Consider the following 13,050-nt stretch of genomic DNA (forward strand, 5'->3'; position numbering starts at 1 on the left):
CCTTTCGCACGTTGTGTGGCGAGACGGGGTTTAGACCGACGGGGGCGCCATGTCTCCAATGTTCAGGAGGAGGACGCTGAACAGCGCTGTGTGAAAGAGAAGCAGCTTTGTGCCGAAACTAAAAGCCCAAACCTGAGTCTGACCAATGAATTAAAACAACTTGTTTATGAGGTAAATACCGAGAAGATATTTCAGTCGAGTTATGAATGAACTCGTGCTGTTGAGACAGTTTGTGCGGTAGTTTGTTGGATAGAAAGCTCGCTGTGTGGTAATGCATTTACTGGGATGTTCAGATCCTCGCTGTGGGCAAGTTCGTCAGTGAGGGAGGCGATGAGCACCGCCTGTTGTAAACGCTGCTTTTTCAGTTAGCGGCAATAGGAACGATGGTGCCCACTGAGTGGAAGTTATAAAGGCAAACAAGTAAATATATTTTATTATCCGTAACCTAAAGTTGAGGTAGTTTAGAAATGTGGCGGTATTAAATCACAAATGTGAATGGAGTTAGCTTTTTGTAGATTAGAACTGATGGTTTTGATGTTTAGCGCTTTGTAAATGTCAGTGTTGTGTGAATCAGTAGTTTGAGGCCTAGCGTGGTGCTGACTAGGCCACAGTTTCTGGGCTACATGTAATGCAAAGCTAGGTCGCTAATGTTAGCTTATAGCTATTGCATTGTCGGGCGGCTTGTAAATTAGCAGTGTTTATGGGGATAGTTTAGAGAATAAATTGTGGAAGTGTTTGTTTCGTCAGGTTTCCTATTGAAGATGGACTTAAATGGATAGAACAGTTTTTGAATAATCTGCAGAATACGATGTCTGAGCAAACCTTGTTAGCTAGCTTCCAGGCTAGTTACTTAGCTAGCTTATTAGCTTCTCAGATATTTGTTTAACTAGGAAATTTCTTTGACTTGATGCGAAATGTATTTAAGGTAGTTGATGATTTATTGGTTGTTTATTATGCGGTTATAAAACACAGGCCTATTTTATGGTTACTCATATTGTGTTTTAAAATGTGTTTTTGCAAAAGTGCGGTTGATTCGTTTGCTGAACTTTTGTTTTCCCACCCATAGAGGCCAGTGGAGGACTGTTTGGAAAATCAACGTTCAGCGGCATGGAGTTCCCGCAGCAGCAGAAGCCGGTGGCTGACGGCAAAATCATCTACCCGCTCGGCGTTAAAGAGATAACTGACAAAATCAGTAATGATGAAGTGGTTAAAAGGTTGAAGGTAAGGGCGTTGTTTTGACTACTGTGATGCAAAATACGTATACTACGCAAATCTTAAATGTATTTACATAAGTTGGCTAACTTGACATGAGTTTTAAAAATTGATTTATTACAACAGGTAGCTAGGAAACAGCCGGCAGAAATTTAGTATAGTGTCTAAATGAGGAGGAATCATTTAATTTCAAGTTCGTAGATATATGGAGGGTTACTGTTTATTGCTTAGAAATATAGTTATAACACTACTATGTAATTAGCCTTAAATTCTTTCTTAACCTGAAAATAGTGGGTTAAGTGTTTATTGCTGTTGGGCCTAAATGGTGAATGTTTTGCAAGATATAACACATGCATGTGTTCCACAGGCTCCATTAAGTTGGTTCTTGATAATGTAACAGAGGTTGGTAGTTGACTCTATAGGCTTTAGACTTTACATTAATTAGTTGTCAGTGATGCATTTGCTCCTTCATCAGCAAAGTGATACAGGATACAAATCGATGGATATTTATTAAATAGTTTTAATTGATGTTATATGTAAGTTTATAATATTTAAGCTTGCTGTAGTCCACATTAAATTCCAGGCCTATGTTAAACTGTGTTTCTTGCTTTGCCAGATTTGTGCATGTGTACATATTCCTCATGGAGTTGGAACAAGCTGATAATTAAGAATGTGATATTCCTGATATTGAGGGCCATCCAAACATTTAGACCTTATTAAATGAACTGTCACTTATTGCATTAATGGTTAATTTGTTTAGAAGTGGGCAATGCCAGCTGTAAGCTTTGCAGAAGTAACATGATTGGGATCTGGGGCTTTTTCTGCATTTCCTTGCTCAAGAAACAATGTGCAATGTACTGAAACAATAAGCTTTTCTTTAGATGTTGTATGTCAGTGCCAACATGTAAGCATGATGCAATACGTTAGTGAGAGGTAAAATTAGCTTCCTGGAAAATGTTAGTTTACTTAAAGAAAACATGTTTATAAAATTCTTTACAAAGAAACTGAAAAAGATAAATGCAAAGATTCAACTAAAATTTAAAGGGAGCTAAAATAAAACAATTCAGTTGGACAGATATAAAGAGAAAACAATAGGATCAGACAGTCTTGAATAGATAAAGATGATATGAGGGAGTAAAATAGACCAATAAGAGGCCTTATGATAGGAATGGGACTTCATCAGTCACTCACAGGTCCAGTCCTCAGTTCTCATGTACTCTGTTTAAATAATAAACATTCAGGGACTTCAATCCAGGGTACCTATGCAGTATGGGAAGGTATTACATTTGATTTTAGTCATTTCCACATTGAGATAAATGGGGGGAAAAAAGTAATAAAATTGTTTCCAGTCTATTGCTCCTACTGTTTTCTAAAATATGCAATTCTGAATTCCTAAAAATAAATTGATCATGCATGCAGAATGTTATTCGTTGTGTTTGAAGTAGGCAGTCAGCACAGCCAAAATGTTTACCACTGTGTGAGAGAGCACAGGCCAGAGCAAACTTGGCATTGTCAAAAACAAGGCAAGAAGTTGCCTCTGTATCTGTATGTCACAGCCTGCAAAACAGAACTGGCCTAAGTGCCTTATAACAATATCAAATCTGGTCATCCATGACCAAATTCATCTGAAAGTTTTCTTTCTTTTCTTTTTCTGCATTTTCTATCTTTGGTGATTATATGGCCAAAAAACAAATATTAAACATTTTCAAATATTTCAGTTATACAGTGATTTTATAATTATCTGAAAAATAAATGGACTATCTTTCTTTACCATGTAAGGCAAACCATATGGCTGTGTTCATTTTTTGTTTCTGTGGAGAGGGTGAAACAAGGCTCTACAGATGTCATGAAAATTCAATTATCTGACATGTTCATTTCTTATTTATAAATTAGACTAAAATAAGGGGGGCAATAACATTTATTTATTCAATATATATTTAGTCTATCTTATAGCCAATTAAGCAAAGTCAGTTTGCTTAAAGTCAGTTGACTTTAGTTCTCTTTTCTAGTTCCCTGGTTTGTTTTTGTAGGGGCTGAAGGTGTACAGTTTTTTTTTTTTTGTTGTTGTTGTTTTTTTTTTAAACATGACAACCTGAGTAACGTTGCACTGTTTCAGTATTGTAGCTTAAAGAAAACGGTGTGCATTGAACTTGTCTGGGTTTGGTGTTATTTGATTTGAGATACAGTACCTAGGTACAATCCTGACAATTATTTGCCAGCATAATAGTATACATGGCCACAATGTAACATGTAAACAGTTGGCTTTTGAAACTATTTATTTACATCTAACTATTTATATTTAGATGTCAAATATTGTCTCTATTGAAATTGGAGTCTGGAAAAGTATGACATTTTGAAATGGAAAATATGTTGGAACCCTGGAAATTGGTCAGTGGCATTTTAGAAGGGGATGAATGTAGTGTGGCATTTTTGATGGTGGTCAGCATGAGCAGAAAATAGCAGGAAGGCCATAGGTTCTGCTGACAGGAAGATTGAGATACTCAAGAAGTATTGAGACACTCCTTGTGCTATTACACTGTTTTACTCGTTATTCAACATTCACAGTCTTTGCCAGTTGTAAATATGCAAGAAACAATATTTGTTTACCTTATATTTATTAGTAAGGAATCAGTCTATTAGTAAGGTACACACAGTCCCCAAGGTCCACTATATAAGAGAGAGAAATCTGAGGAAAATTAATTAAATAAACAAATAACTAAGTAAAAATAATTCCAAGAATGTTGTAGTAATTATATGTTATAGTAACCAAGATGATGCATAGATTTAGCTGGATTTTTCATGGTTTCCCTTGATCAGCTCTTTGGTTGATGTTCCATGCTTCTTGTAGGCAGGGAAGATTCTGTACTCAGTTAGCCATGTGATTGAGTGTGTGTGAATGAGAGAAATGTTCTTTTTTTCTATGCTCTGTCCTCTAACTTTGCAGACTCTCTTCTGTTTTTCTGCTGGTGTTTTCAGTATGAGAGATATGCATCTTCCAGTGCAGCATTTATAATGACTTGTAAACATGTGCTTTGGAAGTTTTTTTCTAACTTTCATTGTCTGGCTATTTGTGGTGCTGATGTAAGATTTCAGTAATTGAGGTTTTCTTCACAAATGCAATTTTCTTTGGTCAAGTTGTGGTGAATCTCTTTTTAAAACAGCTTCTAGTTAATTTTGAGCTCTACTGAAGTTGTACCTCTATTGAAAATTAAAAAGTTGTTGGTAGCTACACCTGTTGAAAGTGTTGTATGACAGGAGTTACCTTAAGAGCCAGAGACTTTACACAGAGGTTTTTATATACAAGGAAGACCATTGTAAAAGAAAAAAGATTAATGACAGTATGCTGACAGTGCTGAAGGGTTTGGAAGAAAAACAATGGCTCATAGAAGGATTGACAAAGTGTAGATAGCTGTTTGGTGTCTAAAATGCCGAGAACAATGGGAGATGATTACTCTAGGTTGTGTAATTATGTGACGCTGTAGAAACTACATGATCTGCAAGTTTCTTGTGGAACCCAAGAGTTTTTACCTTGTTAATTCTCTCTCAGTGATCTTCAGGTAGGACCAGTTTTATCAGAAATATTGATTTCTTTGGTTGCAGTATTTCTGTCAGTTTGAAGCACATGTATGCATGGGGGAAAAAGCCCCAGCCCATGAAATTTAGTAAAATGTCTTTTCACTATTAAATGTGTATAATCTAAAAAATTTATAGTTTATAATGTGCCCTGCTTGTTTTTTAGGCTAATTCACATAATCCACAAAACGTTTTGATGTAATACTCCTTAGTTTTGTCACAGTTGATTGTTGGAGAAAGATGGTAAAAGAGAAAAGGCATTCAGGGAGAATGAAATACAAAATGGGCAAAAAAAGTTGAATGTTTGTGGCAGAGAACCGAAGAGACAGGGAAGGAAAGCAAGAGTATGAATGTGCTGTGGCTCTGAGCACTGACTGCCCATCCCCCCACAACATACTCACTAGCAGAGCGGAGTTAGCAAATCTCCCGGGTCCTATAGCTAGAAGAGTTTAGGATATAGATGTTGCACCTTTCATTATGCTAAGGTTGAATCTTTATGGCCGCTAGTGGTGAAGCATCAATAGATGTTGGCGCCACAAAGTCAATTTAACAGTTAAAATATGTAGTAGCAGAGGCCTTTAAGCGCTCGAACGTTTAACTAATCTACGCCTTAATACCTAATCACTATGATTATTTATGGATTCCAAAAATGTGCTCCTTTTTATTGATCTAGTTTTTACATGCCACAGTGGAAGACTCTTTAGACAGGAACTTGATGTAATGTCACTGTAATGTCACTGTAATGTCACTGCCCTCTGTTCTCATGTAACATGCCACTCAGGTCTTTTCACTGAACACAATGATATTGAGCTCTGTTTCCAAAATGTCAGCCATCATTGTTTGCTTCATGTGCATTTCAAAATGTTTGCATAGGCTGAGGCTTATTTTGATGTTAGAATGCAAATTAAGAAGCTGGTGTGTCCAATCTATGACTGTTTGTTTGTTTGTTTGTTTGTTTGTTTATTTCTGAATAGTTAATTCTTCCATCTTCACTTCTGCCTCCATTTCTATGTCTCTGCCTCTTGTTTTCTGTCTCTTAGCTGGTGGTAAAGACGTATATGGACATGGATCAGGACTCTGAAGAGGAGAAGCAGCAGTACCTGGCTCTTGCCCTTCACTTGGCCTCCGAGTTCTTTTTGCGAAACCCCAACAAAGATGTTCGGCTGCTCGTGGCTTGCTGTCTTGCAGACATCTTCAGGATCTATGCCCCTGAAGCTCCATACACGTCACATGATAAACTCAAGGTACACACGGATGCTTGTTCCATTTCACACAGGCATGCACAAGTCAGTGCACCAACACAGTGTACATTTTACACTAACTATGCATGGTGCTTTTTGATTGGATAATATTATTCATGAGGCTTTGTTTCACTTGTCCGCATGCAGGAAATTTTTCTGTTTATCACACGTCAATTGAAAGGCTTGGAAGACACAAAGAGCCCCCAGTTCAACAGATATTTCTATCTACTTGAGGTTGGTGGTGTGTTTTTTTTACTTAATAAATTCAGTTCTTGCACTTGTCTTAATCATTAATACAGCTGTTGGGTATAAATGTCTTGCAGTAAAATGTTAAATACTGGCCATGTTAGTGATACTTTATTGACCTTCAATCTTTGATTGCTTTAGAATCTGGCATGGGTGAAGTCATATAATATATGTTTTGAACTTGAAGACTGTAATGAGATCTTCATTCAGCTCTTCAAAACACTCTTCTCTGTCATCAAGTGAGTCATTTTTGCATTTTACTGTGCATTCCCATTTAGAACATGCATATATCCTTAAAGTTCTAGTGTGCGTACAACTGGTATATACTACTAGTGTTTTACTACTTTGTCTTTAGCTTTTTAAAATTTTGGGTTAGTTTTGTAGTGTTAGAGGGTCACCCACTCTCTTGCTAGGATGTCAAAGTTCAGAAACAACCTTTGCTCATGGTTGTAAATTCTACGTGTGTGTGTGTGTGTGTGTGTGTGTGTGTGTGTGTGTGTGTGTGTGTGTGTGTGTGTGTGTGTGTGTGTGTGTGTTTGACCTGATGTCCTGTAGCCAAATGCATAAGTTTGGGTTATGCTTCCCGGACTGGGATATGCATAAATTTATAATTAGGTTTGTGCTTCTTTACTTTACTTAGACCTTAGGTGCTACTGGTTGGTTTAGTCACTGACTTAATAGGAAAAAGATAAAGTTAAACTAGAAAAGATAAAGAACTATATAATGTAAACATGGGAGACAGGCTATGTTAAGATTTTGCCTTCCATTAAAAACAACTATGGCTTTTTTTAATTGAATAAAGTGAAATACTTATTTGTTTATTTGTTTATTTGCTTTGATATTGCTATGTGATTTAAATTTAACATTAATGCATTTAAATTACAGACAAATACAAATAGTAGTTGGGTGTATCATAATGACTATATGTTAGCAGAAATGTGGTTCAGGTTAGCAGAAGTGAGTTTGAGGTGTGAAGATAAAGCACAGAAAACAATTAGTTTTTACTTGGCCAAGTTAACATAGCAGACTGAAGTAGATTATTACTAGTTGACCTATTCTAAAAACAAACCACAAAATTCTTTAAATGGACAGTATTTTGATTTGTTGGTTTTAACTTTATGAATGGTATTATAAATAACACACCTTACACCTGCTTCGGTATCGGTCTAAATGTTTAGAAGCTAGTAAGATCAGTGTGTGTGTTTATATGTGATTTGGCTTAAGTAACCTTATTTTAGTCCACGTTGGATAATGATCTCAGCAACTGCTTATCTGTTGAAATTTTGAATTCCGCTTATTTGTGGTAGATAATATAAAGGAAACTAACAGTGATTTGAAAAGCATGACCAATATTTGTCACTTAGCCTTTAACAGGGATTTAACATTGGCTAGTCAACAATAAAGGTAACTGTTATGACAAATTATACTCCTATATTTTGCCAGAACAATAAAATAAATCAGCTACTGGAGGATGCAAGAAAAATACAATCAATAAAAAATGCACACAATTTTCAGATGTTCATGAAGCTGTCCTCGGAATAATTAGGAGTTTGCAAGTAACAAAGCAAGTTGTCTGTAAGAGTCAATATGACAGCTGGGAAAACTCCATGCACCCCTTCTTATGGGATCTTTGTTACCTAGTGCTGGGTGATTAATTCATTTAATTAATATTTTAACAAGATTTTCAAAATGATAATCAGAGATTCATTGAAAGAAAAAAAAAACATTGAAAACAGCAGTTTGCAGAGAGAAGACCTCATAGAAAAGAAAGGTGAAAATATCACTTTAGTGATATTGTAATATGAAGTGATTTGAGACAGGACACATGAATGTTTATTTAGGGCAAATCCATTATCATTAACCTTGATACAGTCCACAGTCAAATAACCATTGGACAAAGATGCATAGCCAGAAAACGGTAAAATTAAAACACAGATGCAAAGCGAATGATGGAGATGATTACAACTATGGCTGACAACACAAGACCGAAAGATGAGGTGTAAGTACACAGTTTAGTGAGGAAATGGACACAGGTGCAAATGGTGAAGGGCAGGGATATACAAAACACGAGACAAGGGCAGAGATAAAAATGAAGCCGCATAGGAAACGTGATGCTATAGGGGGAATCTGACCATTATGGAATTGGTATGAATTTGATAAGTCAGATGTGGAATAAATAATTGTAAAGTATAATGTATGTCAAGTAATTTGCAACCAACAATAGCGGCAAAATAAATTTGTTCCAGCACATACACAAAAAAGTACCTGCTGCTCTCCGACACCCAAAACTTCTATTAAAAGAGCCATTAGCTGCTTTATTTTCTAGTGTTGTTCCTTGTTACATGAGCTTTGAGATGAAATAATAAATTACTGATGTGAAATAAGGCATTACTATTTACAAAGGTAAATTAATGGATATAGCTAAAAATACATTACAAAAATATACATTTTAATTAAGTTTTCCATTTGCAATATGTAAGGACTATAAACAATGTAGTAATAATTGCTGAGCCCCAACATAATTTTAATGCAGTTACTGTTTTTCTTCTCTTCAGTAACAGCCATAACCAGAAGGTGCAAATGCACATGTTGGACCTGATGAGCTCTATCATAATGGAGGGTGATGGAGTCACTCAAGAGCTGCTGGATACCATCCTCATCAATCTCATTCCTGCACACAAGGTGATCAGTTTCGCACCAGTGTAGAGCCTCAGGCAAGGCTTCACAACCATTTTAAGCACTGCTATAAAGGGGACCTCATTTTCAGTGATCATAATTTTATTCTTGGGGTCTATCAGAATAGATTTATGTGCTTCACTGTTACAAAAACACATTTTCTCATATTGTCCATCTTTTCACCCTCTGTGTGAAATGCTCAGTCAAGGCTTCTGTGTCTCCACACTTCCACATTTGAAAAGTAGTTTTGTTTTGGAAAGTGTTACTCATTCTGGCATATACTTTAAGCTTGGCACTTGATAAGAGTTATACAGGTGCATCTCAGTAAATTAGAATATCATCGAAAAGTGAATTTGTCAGTAATTAAATTCAAAAAGTGAAACTTGTATATTATATAGATTCATTACACACACACAGTGATCTATTTCAAGTGCTTATTTCTTTTAATGTTGATGGTTATGGCCTACAGCCAATGAAAACCCACAAGTCAGTATCTCAGAAAATTAGAATATTATATAAGACCAGTTCAAAAAATAATTTTTAATACGTAAATGTTGGCCTACTGAAAAGTATGTACAGTATATACACTCAATACTTGGTCGGGGCTCCTTTTGCATGAATTACTGCATCAATGCGGTGTGGCATGTGGCATTGTTGAGGTGTTATGGAAGCCCATGTTGCTTTGATAGTGGCCTTTAGCTCGTCTGCATTGTTGGGTCTGGTGTGTCTCATCTTCCTCTTGCCAATACCCCATAGATTCTCTGTGGGGTTTAGGTTAGGTCAGTTTGCTGGTCAAACAACACGAGCAGATGACATGGCTGCCCAAACCATCACTGATGGAAACTTCACACTAGACCTCAAGCAGCTTGGATTGTGTGCCTCTCCACTCTTCCTCCACACCCTGGGACCTTGATTTCCAAATGAAATGCAACATTTACTTTAATCTGAAAACAGGACTTTGGATCACTGAGCTACAGTCCAGTCTTTTTTCTCTCCTTGACCCAGGTAAGACGCTTCTGACGTTGTCTCTGGGTCATCAGTGGCTTGACACAAGGAACGCGACAGTTGTAGGCCACGTCCTGGATACGTCTGTGTGTGGTGGCTCTTGAAGCACCGACTCCATCAGCAGTCCCAAATTCTTGAATCGCCTTTTCTTGACAGTCCTTTCAAGGCTGCAGTTCTCCCTGTTGCTTGTGCACTTTTTTCTATCACACTTTTTTCTTCCACTCAACATTCCATTTTTATGCTTGGATACAGCACTCTGTGAACAGCCAGCTTCTTTAGCAATGACCTTTTGTGGCTTACCCTTCTTGTGGAGGGTTTCAATGACTGTCTTCTGGACAACTGTCAAGTCAGCAGTCTTCCCCATGATTGTGTAGCCTACTGAACCAGACTGAGTGACCATTTAAAGGCTTAGGAAACCTTTGCAGGTGTTTTGTGTTGATTAGCTGATTAGAGTGTGACACCATGAGTCTACAACTTTTTCACAATATTCTAATTTTCTGAGATACTGACTTTTGGGTTTTCATTGGCTGTAGGCCATAATCATCAACATTTAAAAGAAATAAGAACTTGAAATAGATCACTGTGTGTGTAATGAATCTATATAATATACGAATTTCGCTTTTTAATTGAATTACTGACGTAAATTAACTTTTGAATGATATTCTGATTTATTGAGTTGCACCTGTATAACACACTAACATGAAGGGAAAAACTGGAAAAGCATTAATAGGTCCCCTTTAATTAGCTTGAAGCTATACAGGAGCCATTCCTACTTAGATTGAACAGTTTGTCATACAATGATTTATACCATTTTGTATAACTCAACTATTTCAGAAGTGCTGCATTTTAATGTAATTGCTGGTGTTTGCATTAGGTCAGTGTTATGGTGATGGGGAATGTGATCCCACATGCTTACATCCCTGCAATTAATTGCCTAGAAGAAAAACAGGATTCATTATCAGATGATATCAAATCCCATGTTTAGTCATCAGTGTTTCTGCTAAGGTATGATCTGTAAATGAGGTTGTAATGGTATCTCTCTGATGGTGTAGAACCTGAATAAGCAGGCATATGACTTGGCCAAGACATTATTGAAGCGGACTGTACAGACCATTGAAACTTGCATAGCGTCAGTAAGTGTTCTTGGGTCTTTCTCTTTCCACTTCTGATTGTCCATCAGTGAGTTCCTCAGCTATTTTCTGTTTGATCACAGTTGTCATAATCTGTGTTGCCAACCCCCTCCTCCCAGTTCTTTAATCAGGTGCTGGTGATGGGCAAGTCCTCAGTGAGCGATCTGTCCGAGCATGTATTTGACCTCATACAGGAGCTCTTCGCCATCGACCCAATGTTGCTTGTCTCAGTCATGCCACAGTTGGAGTTCAAACTGAAGGTGGGATTTTCACATTCATGCATCATGCCAGTTTGTGCTGTGTGTTATGATCCAAAATAGATACACAGGCAAAAGGAAATCATCATAGTCATGCATTACAGGCCTCATATGTGCATTTTTTTTTGGTAGGAGAAAAAGCAATTTTAAAAAAGTGAAAAATATTTTAAGGTCAGGTTATACAAACTTCCTTTTTGCAGCAAGGACAGCTCTACTGGATTTATCCATGGACCTCTCTGAGGTGATGGCACAGTATGAAGAAATGCCACATTAATTTATGTAAAATAGCATTTGTCATTTTAAAATAATGAGCAACTCTTTTAATTTATCAACATAAGATAGGCTGTATGCTTTCCAAAATATGTATATACTGACGTTTTCGTGTGGGCTAAGATGCAACATTAGCTGGGTTCCTTTTATTAAAATTTGCTTGTGCACTGCTTCTCCATGTCTGCACATCTTATTGTAACTTACTGTTACTTTTTTGCACCTGTGGCATTATGTCTTTGAAGAGCTTGGGTTGATTATCTGACATATGCCTCACCAAATGGGGGGTGCTGTAGCTCTTCAGTTGCACAGCTGTACAGCACTTTTTGAAGAGACATTGTGAAGTTTGAGCTCACCTTTACCATCACCTGTTAAGATGCTTTACTGTTCTGTCTTTCTTTGCATCCTCTCAAGCAGTCAGAGCTCAGGTCCTCCACCAAGTTGACTTGCACACCCGAGTGCAAAAGGAGAAGCCATTATTATGGAGTAGTCATTATGGGGGATATGGTACAGAAGGGGATATGATACAGAAGACAATATTAGTCTTGAATTGGTTTTGAAATTAGGTAGCCAGGTATTCCAGTAACAGTATTTGAGGCAACCCTAGTTGTACCTAGGTGCACAGTTCTGCAGATAAAATGACATATGAGAGCTCTTCCACACACACTCACTTCTACTCATGTATTTGTCCATATAAATAATTACATGTTTGTGTCGGTATAGAGCAACGATGGAGAGGAGCGACTGGCTGTTGTAAAGCTGTTGGCCAAACTGTTTGGAGCTAAAGACTCCGAACTGGCCACGCAAAACCGGCCACTCTGGCAGTGCTTTTTGGGAAGGTATGCTTAGTATAGTGCATGTATATGTTCCCATATTAAAAAGCATTTTATTTCAGTTTTATTTTCGTGACATTTGTTCACCCTTTGTGTTCTTTTCCTTCTAAGGTTTAATGATATTCATGTACCTGTGAGATTAGAGTGTGTGAAGTTTGCTAGCCATTGCCTCATGAACCACCCAGACCTGGCCAAGGATCTGACAGGTATGTGGGCTTGTGCTTGCATGGCCTTGTGTATTTACCTTGTGTATATACACACACCATTTGAGGTTTGACTTGATGTATCTTATTTTTCTGTGACAACACCAGAGTACTTGAAAGTGAGGTCGCACGATCCCGAAGAGGCAATCCGTCACGATGTCATTGTGACCATCATCAATGCAGGGAAGAAGGACCTGAACCTGGTTAATGACCAGCTTCTAGGCTTTGTTAGAGAGAGGATGTTGGACAAGAGGGTGAGACAGAATACTACACGCTGTAGCAGTGTTGTGAAAGCGATTTGGGGGGGCATGAGTTGTTCAGAGGAATGCAAGGAAATATAAATAGTCTGTTGTGTGCTGTACTCATGCATATTTGTATAACAACTTTAGAACTTTTTGGTAAATTAA

The 13,050-nt window shown here is 37.4% G+C and overlaps 1 protein-coding gene across 2 annotated transcripts in view; it reads left to right on the top strand.

The window, feature by feature from the left end:
- Positions 1–13,050, top strand: part of pds5a (PDS5 cohesin associated factor A) — a 23,687-nt gene continuing 10,637 nt past the window's right edge. The window contains exons 1-11 of one of the 2 annotated variants that reach the window (XM_027014205.2): positions 1–171; positions 1,067–1,221; positions 5,826–6,029; positions 6,174–6,260; positions 6,414–6,511; positions 8,828–8,954; positions 11,006–11,086; positions 11,203–11,343; positions 12,331–12,446; positions 12,552–12,646; positions 12,752–12,897. In XM_027014205.2, coding sequence (XP_026870006.2) covers positions 1,108–1,221; positions 5,826–6,029; positions 6,174–6,260; positions 6,414–6,511; positions 8,828–8,954; positions 11,006–11,086; positions 11,203–11,343; positions 12,331–12,446; positions 12,552–12,646; positions 12,752–12,897 — 1,209 coding nt within the window. In that variant the 5' untranslated portion in view covers positions 1–171; positions 1,067–1,107. Of the gene's footprint in view, positions 172–330; positions 421–1,066; positions 1,222–5,825; positions 6,030–6,173; positions 6,261–6,413; positions 6,512–8,827; positions 8,955–11,005; positions 11,087–11,202; positions 11,344–12,330; positions 12,447–12,551; positions 12,647–12,751; positions 12,898–13,050 lie in introns of those variants that run through there. The other variant, XM_027014207.2, reaches the window with a different exon arrangement.

This window comes from Electrophorus electricus, chromosome 9 (genome assembly GCF_013358815.1).
Source record: "Electrophorus electricus isolate fEleEle1 chromosome 9, fEleEle1.pri, whole genome shotgun sequence".
NCBI lineage: Eukaryota > Metazoa > Chordata > Actinopteri > Gymnotiformes > Gymnotidae > Electrophorus > Electrophorus electricus.